The sequence below is a fragment of the Micromys minutus genome (genome assembly GCF_963924665.1).
Source record: "Micromys minutus genome assembly, chromosome: 1".
NCBI classification, from domain to species: Eukaryota; Metazoa; Chordata; class Mammalia; order Rodentia; family Muridae; genus Micromys; species Micromys minutus.
This window is the reverse complement of record NC_137969.1, coordinates 151495449-151513436: the sequence shown is the minus strand read 5'-3', so window position 1 is coordinate 151513436 and position 17988 is coordinate 151495449. Positions and strand designations below refer to the sequence as shown.

The following is a 17988-nucleotide window of genomic DNA, read 5'->3' as shown; positions in this document are numbered from 1 at the left end:
TATCCAATACCAGTGAGTGCAGACTATGTGAGTTCTTTTGTGACTGGGTTACCTCACTCAGGATGATCGTCTCTAGTTCTATCCATTTGCCTACGAGTTTCATGAAGTCATTGTTTCTAACAGCTGAGTAGTACTCCATTGTGTAAAGGTACCACACTTTCTGTATCCATTCCTCTGTTGAAGAACATCTGGGCTCTTTCCAGCTTCTGCCTATTATCAATAAGGCTGCTATAAGCATGGTGGAGCTCAAAAAGAAGGAAGGCCAAAATGGGGATGCCTCAGTTCTTCTTAGAAGGAAGAACAAAATACTCATGGGAGGAAATACAAGGTCAAATAGAGAAACAGGTATTGAAAAAAAGATCACTCAAGCTGCCTCACCCCATATGCAGTCACCAAATCCAAGCACTATAGCTGATGCCAAGAAGTACTTACTGGCAGCAACCAGATAAAGATACCTCCTCAGAGACTATGTTAGAGTCATACAGATACAGCTGAGCATGCTTGCAGCTAACCATTGGTCTGAACTCAGGGACCCCAATGAGGGTGTTAAAGATAGGACCTAAGGAGCTGAAAGGGGTTGCAACCTCATGGGAATAACATTATCAACCAACCAAACCCTCCAAAAGTCCCATGGACCAAAACACCAACAATTGAGGACATATTAAAAGACCTATTTATCCAGTTGCACATGTAGCTGAAGATAGCAGTGTCTGGCATCAACGTGAGAAGAGGCTTTTGATCAAGGGAGGGCACGTTTTCCCAGTGTAGGGGGATGCCAAGGTAATGGGGTGGAGAGGGTGATTAGGAGGGAGTGCACCTTTGTGACGGCAAATGGGGGGTGAGCGGGGAGGGATAACATCTCAAATGTAAATACAGAGTATCTAATAAAAATAGCTTGGGAAACAAAACAACAAGAAGAGCTGACGAAAGACACTAAGGACTAAGGTGATGGGTAGAACAAGGACCCCAAGGATGTCTGACATGAACAATAAGGAAGGAAGCACCAGGCACCTTGAGCTAAGCATAAAGCAAAAGACGGCCCCTACCCCAGTCAACACCTCCTAAGGCTTACCTGTTCTGACAAGCTCTGTACATAGGTAGCTTCAGACTATACTGTACAAACCCAGGCAGGTGATGAGTGACCTCAGCAAATTCAGCATTCACTCAGATTACAAAAAGAGTAACAAAGAAATCCCCCAAGATATTAGGGCTGAAATAGGTTTTTATTATTAATAATAATAATTTTTAGTTAGCAGGCAAGGTAAAAAGTTCCTTTATGTGATTTTCATCTACCTAAAGTTTTTGTGTGGATAGAACCATTATTTTTTTTAACTTTTAAAGGAAACCCCTTTTAAAAGATTTATTTATTTTAGTTTATGTATGTGAGTGTAAGTGTATGATGTATCTTCATTGCCCTTAGGGATCAGAAGAGGGAGCTAGATCCCCTAGAACCATAGTTACTGATTGTTGTGAGTGTCTGTGTGGGTGCTGGGAACAGAACAGGAGTCCTCTACAAGAGCAGCAACTGCTCTAACCACAAGCCATCTCTCCAGCTCCAAACAGCCAATCTTAATAAAGTCTTTTAACAGAAAAAAATCTAACTGATATGAAAATAGATAAGTTCTGAAAAAAAGGCCAATCTAATAATATTATATAAGATACTTGTTGAAATATATTAGTATAAAAAATAGACTGTGAGAGGAAACCACTAATGTTATGAAAGACCACAGCCTTGTGGTCAGGAATGCCTTCTCTGGAGATGCCAACTAATGTCAGCCACACCTACATCTTCTTCCAAATAAATGTGACTACAAGATACTCCTAACCTTTTAATGTCAGCTCTCCCCACCTTTACTTGTAAAACATGGCTCACTTACACATGCATGTGTACACTAATGTACTCAAATGAGACAAATATAACTATAACAATTTTATATAAAATATAGTCACTGGTAACTATTAAGAGATTGGTGGAGATTGTCTTATAACATGTCTTTTGAGCACCAGAGTCACACCTCTAACACACTCTATCTACCTCCTTTCTCTTTTGGTTCATTTCTCTGTCTTCATGAACTTGGCCTCCTGTGTGTTTCATTGCTGGGTTGTTCCGCTGAACTCCAGAGAACAAGGACCCAGAGAAGAGGAACTCTTTGTTGTTTACTCTCAAACACCTGAGGCCTAGAAGGCATTAGAACTGCTCACTGAATGCACAAATAAGCATATGCCAAGGTTTGGAACAATTTTCTCAACTCAAACGACAGGGCAGATTCTCTTGGGACTAGGGTAGTGGCTTGTAACCTTCCTAATGCTGCAGTTCCTCGTGCTATGGTGACTCCCAACCAAAATTACTTTACTGCTACTTCAGAACTGTAGTTTTGTTACACATGCAGTTTTGGATATATATGGACATATGTGTGTTATATATTACATGTGTGTGTGTATGTATGCAATGTGTTGGCATAGAGCCCAGGAAGTTCTAAATGGAACAAGTAATTCTGATTGACCCAAACCATCCCTGATAGGCTTTGAAATAAAATATGTGCACAAGTCTGCAGTATCTGCTTTCCTTGCCACTTTGATCCCACTTTTCAACCCAAGAAACTCTATGGCCAATGAAAAGATTAAGATAGAAAATAGATTTCAGTAATCTAGAAAAGTCCCTTGTGGGAAATTGAAAAGAGTGACAAGCTTGATAAGAACAATGAAGGAATGGTAGCAGAGCCTCCGGAACTGGAGTCACAGGTTAGTTGTGAGATGCCACATGGGTTCTGGGAATTGAGCCAGTGTCCTCTGCAACACCTCCTGTGCTCTTAATAACTGGAACAGTCTCCCTAGAACTAAGAGCTCATCTCTAAACTAGACAATCACTGGCAAACAAACGTACAAAGGCAGAGGATCACAGCAACAGAGAGCTGTACTTTCTTCAGCTCCTTGAATCCTACGTCTGCTTCAGTTGTGTGTGCCATGCCAGCTTCTTGCTGTGCCCCGTCTCTCCCTCTTCCAATCCACATCACTAATTTTTTCCCCTTTAGTCTAGTACTGGGGATTGAACACAGGAACTTACACAAGCTAGGCAAGAGCACTGCCACTGAGCTACATCTCCAGCCATTTTCATTTTGAGAGATCTTGCTATGTACCCTAGGCTGGCCTGTAAGCTGCAATCCCTCTGCTCCAGCCTCCCACAAAGTTGGGATTGTGGACATATATTCCCTTTTTAGCCTTTTGTTCTCCATCTTTCTTTCTTGTAATGTTTGTCATTTTGTTTTATTTCATTTAAGGTCTTATTAGGGATAGTTTGGGTCCCTTAGAACTATATGTCTCTTTTAGAATTTCAGGTCCTCTGTGCCAGATTGCTTTCTTACATTCCCCATGATTAAAAATTACTCAAAACTTTTCTGAGAAACACATCAGTTCCTTAAATTTCATTTTTGTTTTTGAAGAAATGAAATCCTGATGGAAGTGTGGCAGTACCTACCAAGGCATTGTCCATTCCAGCCTCGGAACCCTTCTGTGCAAGGCACACACTGGTAAGAGCCTGGGGAATTCACACATTGTTCCTCGGGACAGGTGCTTGGCGTCAGACACTCATCAATATCTGAAAATTGGGAAATTAAGTAGTAAACATCTTATCAGAAGGCTAAAACAAACTGAATTTCATCATGAGAGTAAGAAAAAACATCTCATATTTCAGGAATGAAAGTAATTAGATGAAGCACTGGGTGTAGTGGCAAATATCCAGCAGGGACACACAGATAAATCTGGTCAAATCTTTGTACACCTTGGAAGGGTAGCTTTCTCCACTCTGGGAGCCAGTGGGTTATCTGGAGCCACACTGTGGACCAAATCTTTCTAGTGGTAGCAAAGCTTGCCAGAGAGAAACACAAGAAATGAGGATGAGGGTGAGGAGGCCACACATCCATCCAACAGAGCTTTTCTCCATAGACAAATGTCTCAAGGGACAGAGGGAATACACAGTTTGCTTTCACAGACCAGAAGGCATTCTAGGATTGAGCAACTTAACTATCACATTATATGAATTCTCAGAAGTAGAAAAAGAATTAGAGGAGAAGGAACTTATCAGATACTTCAAAATTTTTCCAGAAGAGGTCATATGACCATCTGTAAACTCTCCAGAAAATGCTACTTTTACTGTGCAAGGCTAAGTGACTTTAGTATTCAAAACTCTTTTTGAAGAGAGAAACTACTTTAAATATGGTTGACATTTTGTCAGAGGTAATACAGTGTGTGTGTGTGTGTGTGTGTGTGTGTGTGTGTGTGTGTGTGTTTGAGAGAACAACTTGAGGGAATTGCTTTGCTCCTTCTTCCTTGTGGGACCTGGGGATTGAACTCAGGTTGCCACGCTTGGTAGCAAACACCTTTACCCACTGAACCATCCTCTCAGTCCTAGGCATGGTATCTTATTTTTAAGACACTTTATTAAAAAGAGAAGAGAGAGCAGTTCAAGTTGAAAATGATCCCAGTCCAGAGCCACCTTCTCCATACAGTGGAAGTCTGTTTTCCTGGAGAAGCATTTCGTATTTAGAGAAAGAAGCACATGATATGTCTAAGTTTCCCCACACGAAACGTACAGGAGAGAAGACCCCAGAACATACTTATGGAAACACACCTTTCAGGTCCAAGGCAAACCATGAGAGTGAAAATAAGCAGAATTGGTTCTCTAATTAATCACAGGCATTTGCAGTTGTCATTCTGGATACCTTTAAGGCCACTTAAGAAGCTTCTGCACAATGGGTGCTTAAAGTAAGTATCATAGGGACAAACAAAAACACCAAGCCATTGCTGTAACTACATGACAGACTGTTGTGATCTCTCTCTCTCTCTCTCTCTCTCTCTCTCTCTCTCTCTCTCTCTCTCTCTCTCTCTCTCTCTCTCTCTCTCCCTCTCCCCCTCCCACTATATATAAATCTTTTTCTTTTAAAACATAGAAATCAGAGATGACCATTGGACTGGCCACAGTTTGCTCTATGCTGAGGTGTTAGGCAGCACCTGTAGCACTTCCTTCATCTGTAGAGCCAGGGCCACCTGCCTTGTGACATTTTAAGGGCAAATGAGATAATGTCTGAAAATTACAATGGGCTCCTTGGAGACTCAACTCTGTTTGAAAGCAGCTTCCTTTGTGACGTCTGAGACAAGCTTCGGAAAGCCAGAGACCTGGGGACCTTTGGTTCTTGTCCACCATGGAATTAAAAACAGTCACATTATTTCATCTCTTTTTCTCTTCCATCCTTTTTGTGGATAGAGATGGATGCACACCCAGGGAACCCTGGGGACATGTTAACTAATCCCCAGGGTTTAAATAATGTTAAATAATCCCCATAGATTGAGTATCACTGAATCTTCTATCAGCTATATGGCATTTTAACTGTTCTAGTTTACTTCCTGTCGTTCTTTAAATATCCACTCTCTTTTTTGGGACTATATATGGAGCATAATTAAAGATTGGTGTTGGGGGTTTTTTTGTGTTGAATATTTGTCAAATATATCTCCAATTTTTAGCACTATTTTCACTTGAGCCAATAACTATGGAGGCACAGAGAAGACGCAGTCGCGAACAGAGTCATGGAAGAGAATGTAAAGAACTTGAAAAGGAGAAGATAGAGTGTCGTATAGGCTTCAGCGACACATGTTGATGCTCACAATGACCCTGCTGATTGACTTCATGGCGATAAACCAAGGTTTAGACCAGACAGTTACTACTAAAGAGAGTCATCAGCTGATTCCCACCCATGCTTTTCTAGGCTCACACTCTACTGCAGAGGGAGGATTCCCTAGAAGAGGACAGTGGGGACACTTTGGGGCTTGTCCAGTGGCACCAGGCCATAGATGGGAAGGTTTGTGGCTCTGCTCAGATCCAAACTGACCAGACGTCCAGTAACACACGACACTCCCACTTGTCTCTAGAGTTAGAAGCCAGCAACCCAGGCAGGTAGGGACTGCCAAGAAATGTCTAATTACTGCTCATTCCAGACCTAGGTCATCTGAGTGCGAAGGAAACCAATGTGCAGAAGCCAAGGGACAGCTAAGGGAAGAGTGGTCCACTGAGCCTATCCCTCTCTAACTGTAGAAGCCTGCCCACAGCAGACAAGATGCAGAGCTTCAGGCAGCTGCAGGCAGCCAGCCAGGGAGTGCCAGGATCCAATACCACATCTAACTCTAAATCCTTCAAACACCAGCTCAGGGACCTGTGTCTTCGCTCTTATAGGCCTATGCCAAGATTGCTGCAGCAGTTAATCTCTCTGGGGAAAATAATTACCAATAATAAGAATAAGAAGAACTGATGTAAGGTGGACATCTGCACCAACAGAAATACTAATTAGAACATAATTTTGACATGTACACAGCTCCCAAGACATTTCGCTAATGAGCACCGTCTCCGTCAATGTAATGAAGAAACGTTATCTAGCACTGTTAGTCTCTGGCTCCAAACTGGACAGACAGTACTTCAAACAGTCTGCAGGAAAGTTCCAGAATACATGTAAAAGAAGACAGTTGAGACAAAAGAATGCAATGAAATGGGAAGGGGGAAATGAAAAATGAACCGAGGTTACACCTGCACTGTATTCACAGATGAGTGAGCAGCCAGACTCTAATTAAATCTGGCCTCAATTCAGAATAATCAATTAACTGTGCTCGAAACTGCAAACAGCAGGAAAGACAGACGCCAAGGTGAAAACTTAGGAGACTATGAATGCAGCGAATATGGCAGGCAGAGCATGGAAGTCAGGCAGAGGCTGTGAGCAGAGAAAGAGGCTTTGAACCTTGTGACGGAACCAAGGATTCACTGGCAGAACTGAGAACAGCAAAGCCCACAGCGTCTGCCTTCCCACCCTAGATACAGCTGAGTCTCGGAGTCCTGATCACAGGTCTCTCAGTCTTGTGAGTACACTCACCCTCACAGTGGCCCCGGCGTGACATCCGGTACCCACTGTCACAGTACTCGCAGTGGAAGGCCCCAGCAGTGTTGATGCAGCGGCCCTCCCTACACACATCAGGCCTTAGACATTCATCCACATCTGTGGGAAACACAAAGTATTGTCCAGCATTATTCATTTTTATTTGTTATGTCTTTATTCTTAGTTTCTAATGAGCATACGAAGTAATAAATTTCCTTTACGGCCCTTACAAATATTTAGTTTTGTTTTACTTTCTTTCCCTTTCAACCTGCTCCCCACCCCACCCATCCTCCATAATGCTGCCCCAACCGACATCCTTCCTCTCCCAGTATCTCCCTATGCTTTGTTGTCACGTGTTTTCTATAGACTCCCCCCTCCATATCTTTCTTTTTAAGCATCTTTCCCCTTCTCATGGGTCACTTTCTTTCCTGGCTCCTATTCATACTCATTTCTATACAAACACACACACACACACACATATACATACATACATACATACATACATACATACATAATACATACACACACATATAGATATATATACAAACGTACAAACATACATACATAGACATACATTCATACATACAAAGTTAGGAGTTGCATATAAAAATATGCAGCATTTGGTTTTCTGAGTATAAATAAATGCACTAAATATTTTCTAGAAGTTTTAGTAATTTTATTTTTCTTTAGAGCTGAAAAATACTTCCATTTTGTGTGTGTGTAATATATATGTCACATTTTCATTATCCATTCATTATCCATATCATAGATAGCTATCTAGGCTGGTTCCAAATCTTTACTACTGTCAACAGCACAATAACAGCTATAAGTGTGTAAATGTATACATGGCAGGGTACAGAATGTCAGGAAATGATATAACTGGATTATATAGCCATTCTATTTGAAGGCCTTTTTGGTTTTGTTTTTATAAATCTACACACTGATTTCCATAGTGACTGCCCCAGTTATGCTTTGCAAAGATACTACTTTCTACTTCTCCTTGCTCCTATCTATTTAAATATGACAATAAAATGTATGGTTTGTACCATTATCACTTTGATGTATTCAGCACACTCTTGAGTCTCATGTTTAGATTCACATGATGGTGGTGGTGAATCCAAAATAAGATCTTTTGTACACTTTTGATATGCTTCCTTCCAAAGTATTGTCTCCTAGTAGCAAGCAGACTGCTACATCACAGCAGATGTTTAATACAAGTGTTGGAATGTTTGTATGGGCAGTGAACTTGCCCATCCCCCAAGAACCAACATCAAGAAGAAGAACATCATTATTACCTATACAGTTAGAACCTTCCTCACTGGCCATAAATCCTGCTGGGCAAATACACAGGAAACTTCCCTCTGTGTTCTCACAGCGACCCTGGGAGCAGAGGTGCTGGACCTGAGCACATTCATCAATGTCTGTTAAAAGAATACAATGGGAAAAATTAGAGCTGTGTATCGGGACTCTGTCTCCTTGTTCTGTGAGGCTGCAAATACAAACACCATTCCCTGGGGATCAGAGAGATCTTTATAGGCAAAAAGAACAGCCAAAGGGGAAATGACCCGAAGGAGTGTGAGCAGCAAATGTGTAAGTTTCAAAAGGTAAGGCTTAAAACAGTACAAAAAGACCCCATAAAACCTTACACTAGTGTTTAAAGAACATAGATTCTGGCTCAGTAGAGAAGGTTAGTCTGGTGAGCAGGGGCATCAAGCACTGGGGAGTTCACCTTCACTAGGAAAGTCAGGGACAACCCTTCTGCAATGCACTCAGAGCCAATGCTGGGTCTTGGTCATCTCTATTACCTTTCCTGCTTAGTAACTTAGGTTCTAAAGGTTACACATGACAGATTCATTGAGTTCCTCCCCCCACTTGCTTAGGAATCCACTCTTCATGCATGAAGAGATTTTGAATTTAGCAATCTCTATCAGATGTCAGACTTTGCATGCATACGTGAATTTATTACTGCTTCGGTGTTGATTGGTTAGGGCTAAATACATGATTATAGATAGCTATTGCTAGAGTTCATATTTTATTCACTTTTTTAAAGCAGCCCACCTTTATGCAAATGTCCCATTTGTAGCAAGGTAAGTGGCATTAAACACAGAAATAAGAGAATTCCTGGGTTTGAGGAAGCTACTTCTTTTTTTAAAAAAAATGTAAAGCAGCCTTTAAAACTTTAAACAGTAATGTTTCCCAAGATGGTTAACATTAAGAAGCACTCCAAGTATGCAACAGTTTCCTACACAAGAGCCTGTCTACCACATGGTTTCTTACCAACACATTTCCTCTGCTGTTCACTGAACGTGTAACCCTCATAGCATATGCAGGTAAACCTCACCGGCAGGTTGATGCAGTGTCCTGCTCCGCAAATGTCTGGGTTCACAGTACATTCATTGATTTCTTTAAAAGAAACAAAACAATGTGAAAAACACCCCGTCTGTAGGCATTTCATTGCATCCATGTGACAAAACTTTGTGTTTCATAGGGAGCTGAGCTTCATATTGCAGATGCATATCCAGAACTCTGTGGCGGGCTATGAGTTTAACTGCAAATTCAGGCAACTACTTTATGACTGATCAGGTACCTCCACCTAAGCTAGTCACGCATTCCCAGTAAATCAAGTTAGAAGATGAACTAAACAGAAACACAGAAGTCTGATGAAGGCTGTAAGACTATCAATCCTTCACAAAGCACCTTCCTGTGTGGCCTATCAAAGACTTCCCCTGAATTCTATTTTTTCTTAGTAGATACCCAGGAATTTGTAAAGATGAGCTTAATTAATCGAGACCTACAGAATGCTAAAGCACTGTTTTGAGAAGACTTGCCCACCGAAGACATCTTGTCTCCAATGACGCCTGCAGAAAGTACAATGGCAGAGAGTAGTAAGTGCACCCAATTGCTTTGATGGCTCACAGTCAGAAAAAGGTACAAATTCTAATGTCATTCATAGTTCAGTCATTTCTTGACCACACTTTCTTTTTTTTTTACAAGTGCAAAATAGAAATAATCCGAGTTCCAGCTTCAGAGTTGAAAAGAGCTCAGTAACACACCACGTAATGTGCAACTCAAAGGTGTTAGTCATGAATAATGTTCCCACTGTTCACAGTGAAGTCTCATATCTAACAGGGATGGCCCTGGAACGATGGCTCTGCAGTTAAAAGTCTGCAATACCCAGTCACGGGAGATTCGACACCCTTTTCTGGCACCAGGAACAAGCATTCAAATGGTACATACACACACACACACACACACCCATGCGTATAAAATAAAATAAATATGATATCATTTCTATGTGCTACAGAACCCCAAAGGTTAAGGGTGAAGAGTTTCACTGGTTTATGTGCATAGACTCTCAGGTAAAAATTCTCCTGTGAGAATGTCTCAGTAGGAAAATAAAAAACAAATACATCTCCAGTTATCATTTATCCATTATAGTAGATGCTTCCTTTGAAAATCATTGGCACTTAAAGCTTGTGGTTTGTTAATTATTGAAACTCCTATACACATTTTTCTGGCCACTTTCTTAAAATGAGAAAGCCCAAGTAGGCAAAAGTAAAATGAATTTCTTCAAAAGGTGAATCAACATGCTAGCACAATGATTCAGAGAGAACTAAAGGCTATAAAACTTGGGGTTAATCACTACATCGCCTCCCTCATAAATACCAATTTCTTGATGAGAAAATATTTATTTGTAGTTTTCAGGCATAACTATAAGTTGGAATGTTTACACACATGAATGACAGTCTCCAAAAACACATGGTACTGGAACAGAACTCAGTGTCTTCCTACCACACAGCTTGCCAATGGACTTCAGTTATTTCTCTTACATTGGTTCTATTATACCCTGTTAACCATCAGCAGGAAAGATGGCGAACAATGACAACTTTTCGGGTGTAAGAGAGAAAATGAGTAACAGTGGTCTTTCTTCTCAATCCAACACATTAAATAGAGCTGTGGGGTTGAAGTCATACAAGTGAAGAATGTTGGGGGCCTTGTGTTCACTATCTTATAGATTACGCATTCAGAGGCACAGCTAAAAATATTAGTCCTGGCTAGTGGGGCACTTAAGATGTATGGAATTGTCCTGTTAACACCACTAGAGGGTACTAGGAGATGCATCCAGGAAGAAAGGGAAAGAGGGAGGAAGGGAACAAGGGAGGGTAAGAGATGGAATGGAAGGAACAATCTACAACACAGTTGATTTCTTCATTGGTCTTCCCATCTTAACAGTGATTAATTAATATGATGAATGTGTTCTCAAAGACTGCTACCATTCACTTGCTAAGCAAGATCCCAGCCTCCTGGAAAGAAATAGCCTCAACCATCTCCACAATTGTTTATTTGCTTTCTACAAATCAATAGCCAAAAAGTTAATCAGAACAGTGTTTTCCTTAAAAGGAGCATAAATCAGCTGGGATTGGTGGTCCAGTTCTAGAATGTTCTAGTACTTGGGAAGTGGGGGAAACCAAAGTTTCCAGGTCAGCATGAGCTGCCAAATAAGACCCTACCTCAAAAGCCTAAGTACTAAGCTCAGTGGTAAAGCTCTTGCCTAATATGAGCAAAGCCCTGAGGTAGGTTTGATCTCTAGCATGTATGTGCACATGAGTGTACATATATATCAGTGTGTGTGTGTGTGCACGCACACACACGCACGCACACACATGCATCCACAAATGTATATGTGTGGATGTTTTTAGCCCTTTAAAGTATGTGTTGCTCAGTTTCTTCTCATTCCATGTTAGGTTTCTCATACTTATGAACATACACAGCCCATAGAAGGAGGAGCACCAGGACACTGTCTTAATAGAAAAAATTTTCTGGGTTTTATAGCAGAGTCAAGCTGCTTTACATTTTCTCAAGAGTTGCTCAACTACAGGCCTTCCTGTAGGACAGGCCTCATTAATGCAGAATGGGCCACTTTATGAAGAGACACATTCCTTTTAGAAACTGCCTACGTGAACTTTGGAAGCACAGGCAGGACATTCCACTGAGGCATAACCTTCCTGTCCTCAGGGCCCTGGTGAAAGTGACTATCCTCTGTTCCAGAGATTGTTAGATGCCCCACTGAGATGGTTGGGTAAATGTCCCACTGGAATCTTTCCTGTGTTCTTCTAAATGCTTACATGTGTGCCTCTTGGGTGGCAGTAAATGCTTCCCCTGACACAACCTCACCCACACCAGTTCTAGAACCTTATTCTCTTCCTTGGTCTAGGATCCACTAAGGACTTAGGGAAAAGAACCATGAACAAAAAGGCAGTGGAAAACCAAATGCTTGGTGTCTTTCTGCTGCAAGGTCAATGAAAGACTCAGCAGCTCAGTGTGTTTATTTTCTAAAACTCCATGAAAAGAAGCTTTGTGTCAGTTGTGAGACCCCATGTGTTGGTCTAAAGTTCACCCCTTCATTGTGTTATTATCCAAAGGGATGGAAGAATAAAGGAATCAACCCCCAGACAATAAAGTTGCAATAGCAAAGGGTGATGATTTTATTCTTAAATAACCAATTCATTTCACATCTGCATGGTGTTCTGAGACCATAATGGCAGTAGGAATATGCTTCAGGGTTGAATACTTTCAAAGGGTTCAACTCTAGAAAAATCAGACTAGAACATAGTTTTTAAAAACACTCTGGCTGTGGTCATTATGGAGGTTTCTATAAGGTAGTTGTGGGAGAGAAAGAGCAGTTCCTGGCCAGTTTGCAAAGGCAACAGTGACAGTTCAGAAAGAGGCAAAGCAAGGTATCAAGTAGTAACTCATGGAAAGGTTTATTAAAATGCCCTGGCTTCCCAGCCTTCCCAGGAAGAGCAAACACTGTCCCACAACAACTGAAACAGATGTTTCCACTTTGTAAATATTTGCTAGAGAAATAAAGGTTTGATTTTTTCCAACCTATCCTTTAGCTCTTCTGACACTGTGAAAAATCAAGAATTTCTATGCTGCAATGCCTGATTTAGTTGGAAACGGTAGGCCAGTAATGTAGCAAGTCCCCAATTCAGCTGCACACAGTAGAAACTAATACTTCCCCAAAATACTCTACTCCTTTTATAATTATTCATGTCTAAGAGTGTGTGGCTAGATCCAAAAAGGCTCCTTTCCAATCTTGCAATCACAAAGATATCATCACTGAGCAACGTGGAACGAATGTGTTTATTTTAGAATCTCAGATTAGTCCATCCCTTCCTTCACCTATGGGAGAAAATAGCAGTAAGACATGACACTGATTGTATCTAGACTCTAAGGGATTAAAAACTGTACAACGTTCCTTTGATAAATGATGTGCAGGTTCCTTAAATCTATACCTTGGTCCTCACATTAAATTGCCAGGAACGTTTACATTATGTGAAAATGAAATGCAGCATGACACAGTGGTCTCGTGCTATTGTACTTCATGTTACTGTAACGACTCTGACACTACAAATACATCAGTTAGAAGACTCTCTATTTACAATTTTCTCCCTAAGGATGGATTCCTTCCAGAAGGTTATTTTACTAGAGGAAGTGTAAGCACTTAGAACTGTTACAAAACATGGGGGAAAAAATTCAGGGTCACTTGTTTCCTGGAAGGAAATATTTGTGCTCCAAACATGTGATAGCAGATGTTAGGCCTGAGTGTCTGCCAGACTAAATTGAGCTGTCTTCTTAAAGCTTCATATAGCAGAGCTACATCCTCTTTCACGCAGCTCTATAGTTCTCCGAAGCCCAGAAATGCCCCCTCGTTAGTCATTCCTCACGTGGATAACTGCATGCACTGTTCTTCCAGAACCACCCATGCTGGGTGTTTGACAACAACCTGCTTCTCTTGGACTCTGCGGACACTGCACTCACACATGCCCAGACCCTACCCCACCTATATGTATGTATATAGAAATAACTTGACATATATGTGTGTGTGTGTGTGTGTGTGTATTTGAAAGTAAAACTTTATTTGAAAATAGGCATTCAGAGTCAATTCTACAGTTCTGTTAAACAATGAATTACATTTTCTAATCAAAATGTAATTAACTTTTGTCAAACTACTATGTGAAAAGGTTTGTCCTCTAATGCCTGACAAGCAAATTCAAACTAAATTTACCTTCACACTGGGAAATGGAAGTGCAATACTTACTGAGAAAAACCTGTGAATTCATTGTTACATGACATTTTATAACACAGAGGTTATTAGAAAGTTTTTATTTCCCAAAGTAGTATATTACACGCTTACATGTCTACAGATGAGCAGGGCAGATGTACACATATATGGGCTCAGAATATAAAGCAATAGCCCATTTTAAAAATCATAACTGTATTAGATCATAGAGCCGGTTTTCTATCAATATCTATTTCAGTATATTTATGGATCTATCATCTGTATCAATCTGTAAGTCTGCATCTCTCTTTCTCTCTCTCTCTCTCTCTCTCTCTCTCTCTCTCTCTCTCTCTCTCTCGTCTCACACACACACACACACACACACACACACACACACACACACAAACACACATGCAAACACACAGAGTCCATCTCTCCTCCATGCAGTCTCTCTTGGTGCACAGAGTTTATGAGAATGCTGTGAGCTTGTGAAGTCTCACTTTCTTTCCCTCCCCATTTGTAACACCAGGATAACTTCCTACACAGTGCCAACCTCCATACCCTGTAAAGGTGAGGTGAAGCTAGGTCTTGTGGCATGAAACGTGCCCACCATCCCTGAAAAGCCTTTAGAGTTAGCAGTTCCCCCTTTCCTTATGACATTGAAGTCTGTCAGTATCTCTCTCTCTCTCTCTCTCTCTCTCTCTCTCTCTCTCTCTCTCTCTCTCTCTCTCTCTGTGTGTGTGTGTGTGTGTGTGTGTGTCTGTCTGTCTGTCTGTCTGTCTCTCTGTGTGTCTCTGTGTCTGTCTCTCTTTCTCTCTTTCTCTGTTTCTCTAAGATATTATATCTCTAAGATAATATCATGATATTATAGTGTGATCTTCTCCTAATGACTCCACTTGAGAACCTCATTATAACTGCCTATGGTAATGAGCCTGTACCTCTTCTGAAGGACAAATTACAAAAGTCTTCTTTCATTATAGAGCTCCAAAGATATTTAGAACTGCTTACATTTCTATTGTGCTCCATTTGGTACTAATAATAAAACCCAAGAGGAGACGGCAGGTAGCTCAGGGAGGGCCAAGGCCAGGGGTGCAAATATGTGTCTTGGTTCTATCACTGAACCCATGGCCTGCCTCTTTCTCCTTTGTCACTTAGCATTTTATTCTCAGAAACTGAATGTTTGGATTATTTTCATCTTTCTTTATTATAGATTATGTTGAAATCCCCCATTTGTTTCTCGGTGCCATATTTCCTATGAATGATCTTAATACATTTTCCTATTTCTCTACTATAAAGAACATGGCCACTTTATATTCTCTTGTTTGTTTCAAAAGAAATTCATTTCTACAATTTTAAAAATAAAAATTAAAATGCATATATTATAAATTTTTTAAATATACAAAATCATATCTAATAGCATAAAGATCATCTATAATCTACTAGCACAGATGCATTTCTTTTGGTCTTCTTTTCCAATTCTGTAGACATTTAAAAGTAAAATTGCAATTGTGACATTGTGTCCTATAGTTTTTAATAAGTGTTACTCCAGAAGTATTTCTTTAAAATATCAAATATCCTTTAAATACGTTAGTAGCTCTATAATGTCATTGTCTATATACTATGATCTCTTTGTGCACACTCATCTCCAACACATCTGTTCTTGTGCTTAACCCTGTGACAATCAATCCACACACTTGTTATTCCATTTTAAGTGCAGTCTGCACCCGTCTTCTCATAGGATGCACAGCGCAGCAAACACTCCACTGACCTGTTACTTGCGTAGGAGCAATCACTTGGCTGGCACTTGATGTGGAAGCTTCAGGAGCCACTTCCACAGGCACAGGAGGGGATGTCTTTTCAACCACTACTGCATGAGAAAGGGGCACAGGAACGTTCAGTGTTGGCATGTACACTAGCCTGCTTGTGCAAAATCCAAGTATGACTTCATCTAAATAATACAATAGCCCTGTTCAGGAACTGATAATGATTCTGAAAGCTCATGGCATCAAGTCAGAATTCAAAATATGACCACTTGATAAATAAGAAGTTTTAGCATTTGCACACTGTATAATACACAGAAATATAGTATACTATACAGAGGCTGATTTTTTCCTATATACACTACTCTTCTCAAACCAATATTGTTGGTTTGTATAGGAATGTAGTGCAGTGTACTGAAATAGGCATTTTATGATGAATTCAGAGACTCAGCCCAATGATTGATTAAACTCAATCAAAGACACACACACACACACACACACACACACACACACACATACACACACATATACACAAACCTCATGAATTTTTTCAAAATATCCCTATAAACAACACATATCAGCTCAGGTTACCTGGAAACTGTGGGTGCAGATGAATAGTTGAAACCCCTGGAGAGAGCTGAGGTTGTCCAGGTTCAAGTCTTGTTTTTTCTTGATCCAGTGAGGATATTTCCTGGGTGGTTGTTTTGAGAGAGAGAGAGAGAGAGAGAGAGAGAGAGAGAGAGAGAGAGAGAGAGAGAGAGAGAGAGGAGAGAGAGAGAGAGAGAGATTTTATTTAATTAACTATACTCTCAGCAAGGCAAATATATCACAGGATCAGATACACACCTACATAAATGGCTTTAAAACATGGAGCTGTTGCAATGTCAGCTTCTTATTTTAAGGCCATGTTGTTTATCTACACACCCACTCCCATCCATTTCCTTGGAATTCAAAGTCAAAACTTGAAAATAAGGACCTTGGACCAAAGTTCCACATTTGATCTGAACTGGGCATCGCTAACTCTAACTGGGGACTCCATGTCGTTTCCAGGTGGCTCTGCCTCACAGCCACGCTTTGCAGGTTAAATGACTGATGTAACAACTGGCCCACACAGAAGAGGACCCACTAAGCTGAAGTACTCTAAGCCAGGCAGTTGGCACTGTGGCCTTCTTCAGCCTACATCTAACAATTTAACATTCCAAGGCTCTCTCAGCTGTGCTAAGCTGCCATGGCAACAGCAGCTGCAGTCTTAGGAGACTTGTGGCTTCCTAACTGGACCTCAAGCACAAAGGGAAGAAAAACAAAATCCACCCACCATCATGGCTTAGCTTTCAAGTGTGGCTCTGTTAGGGCTCATGCCAATGTTAGGGCTCACCTAGCCTAGTTAAGGATCTGAGCTTTTACTCACATCAGCATGGAGCCAGAGACCTCAGGACACCTCATTAAGTGCATTCATCAAGTTACTTCCTCACTGTTAGCTAGCATCTTGCCTCTCAGGCTCAACTTCATGACATTGCCCTGTCTCCTGGCTTTTGTTATTACCTTTGTGTTTTGACTGTAGAACCCTTCACAGCTGGTTTCAAGGAAACCCAACTTTGTAAGTATGCATTTTTACAGGCTAACTCAGGACATGCTACAAATTCCTCCCCCACAAAAGCAATCAGCCTCTGATACTAACTTCATCTTTTCTGTCAGTGAAACAATCCATATAATGGTCCAACCAATATTTTATCCTACCCAGATTTAGTCACTTTTTTTAAGGGCTTGAGCTTTCATTCCCTACACTCAACCCTGTCCATGTTCAGTATTCTTTGTGGTGGTCACCCTTTGTTTCTTTCCTTCCTTTTTTCCTTTTATTGTTTTTGGGTTTTTGTTGTTGTTTTGGTGGGGTTTTTTGTTTGTTTGTTTGTTTGTTTGTTTGTTTTGAGACAGGCTTTCTCTGTGTAGCCTTGGCTGAATTACAGCTTGCTCTGTTGACCCAGGCTGGTTTTGAATGCACGGAGATCCACCTGCCTCTAGAATACTAGGGTTAAAGATGTGCCACCGCAGCCCAGTGGTCTACCCTTTTCTCATCCATAGTCCTCAGAGCTACAGTCTAGACTCATTTCTCATGTTCAGCTGATAGCATCATTGAATAGTCCTCTCGAGCTACCAGGCTCTCTATCTCAGTTGCTCATGCAATAGTTCCAGGAATCACTAGCCACTCATTACATTTTCCCACATACCCTCCTCTCCATAAGAAGAGGCC

The 17988-nt window shown here is 40.9% G+C and overlaps 1 protein-coding gene across 2 annotated transcripts in view; it reads right to left on the bottom strand.

Moving 5' to 3' along the window:
• LTBP1 (latent transforming growth factor beta binding protein 1) overlaps positions 1-17988 on the bottom strand; it is a gene marked incomplete at its 5' end in the record, with an annotated part of 370057 nt that overhangs the window by 91851 nt on the left and 260218 nt on the right. For both annotated transcript variants that reach the window (XM_080931548.1, XM_080931549.1), the window contains 6 exons: positions 3476-3595; positions 6912-7034; positions 8210-8335; positions 9192-9317; positions 15749-15847; positions 16332-16431. In XM_080931548.1, the coding sequence (XP_080787674.1) occupies positions 3476-3595; positions 6912-7034; positions 8210-8335; positions 9192-9317; positions 15749-15847; positions 16332-16431 (694 nt within the window). The remainder of the gene's footprint in view (positions 1-3475; positions 3596-6911; positions 7035-8209; positions 8336-9191; positions 9318-15748; positions 15848-16331; positions 16432-17988) is intronic.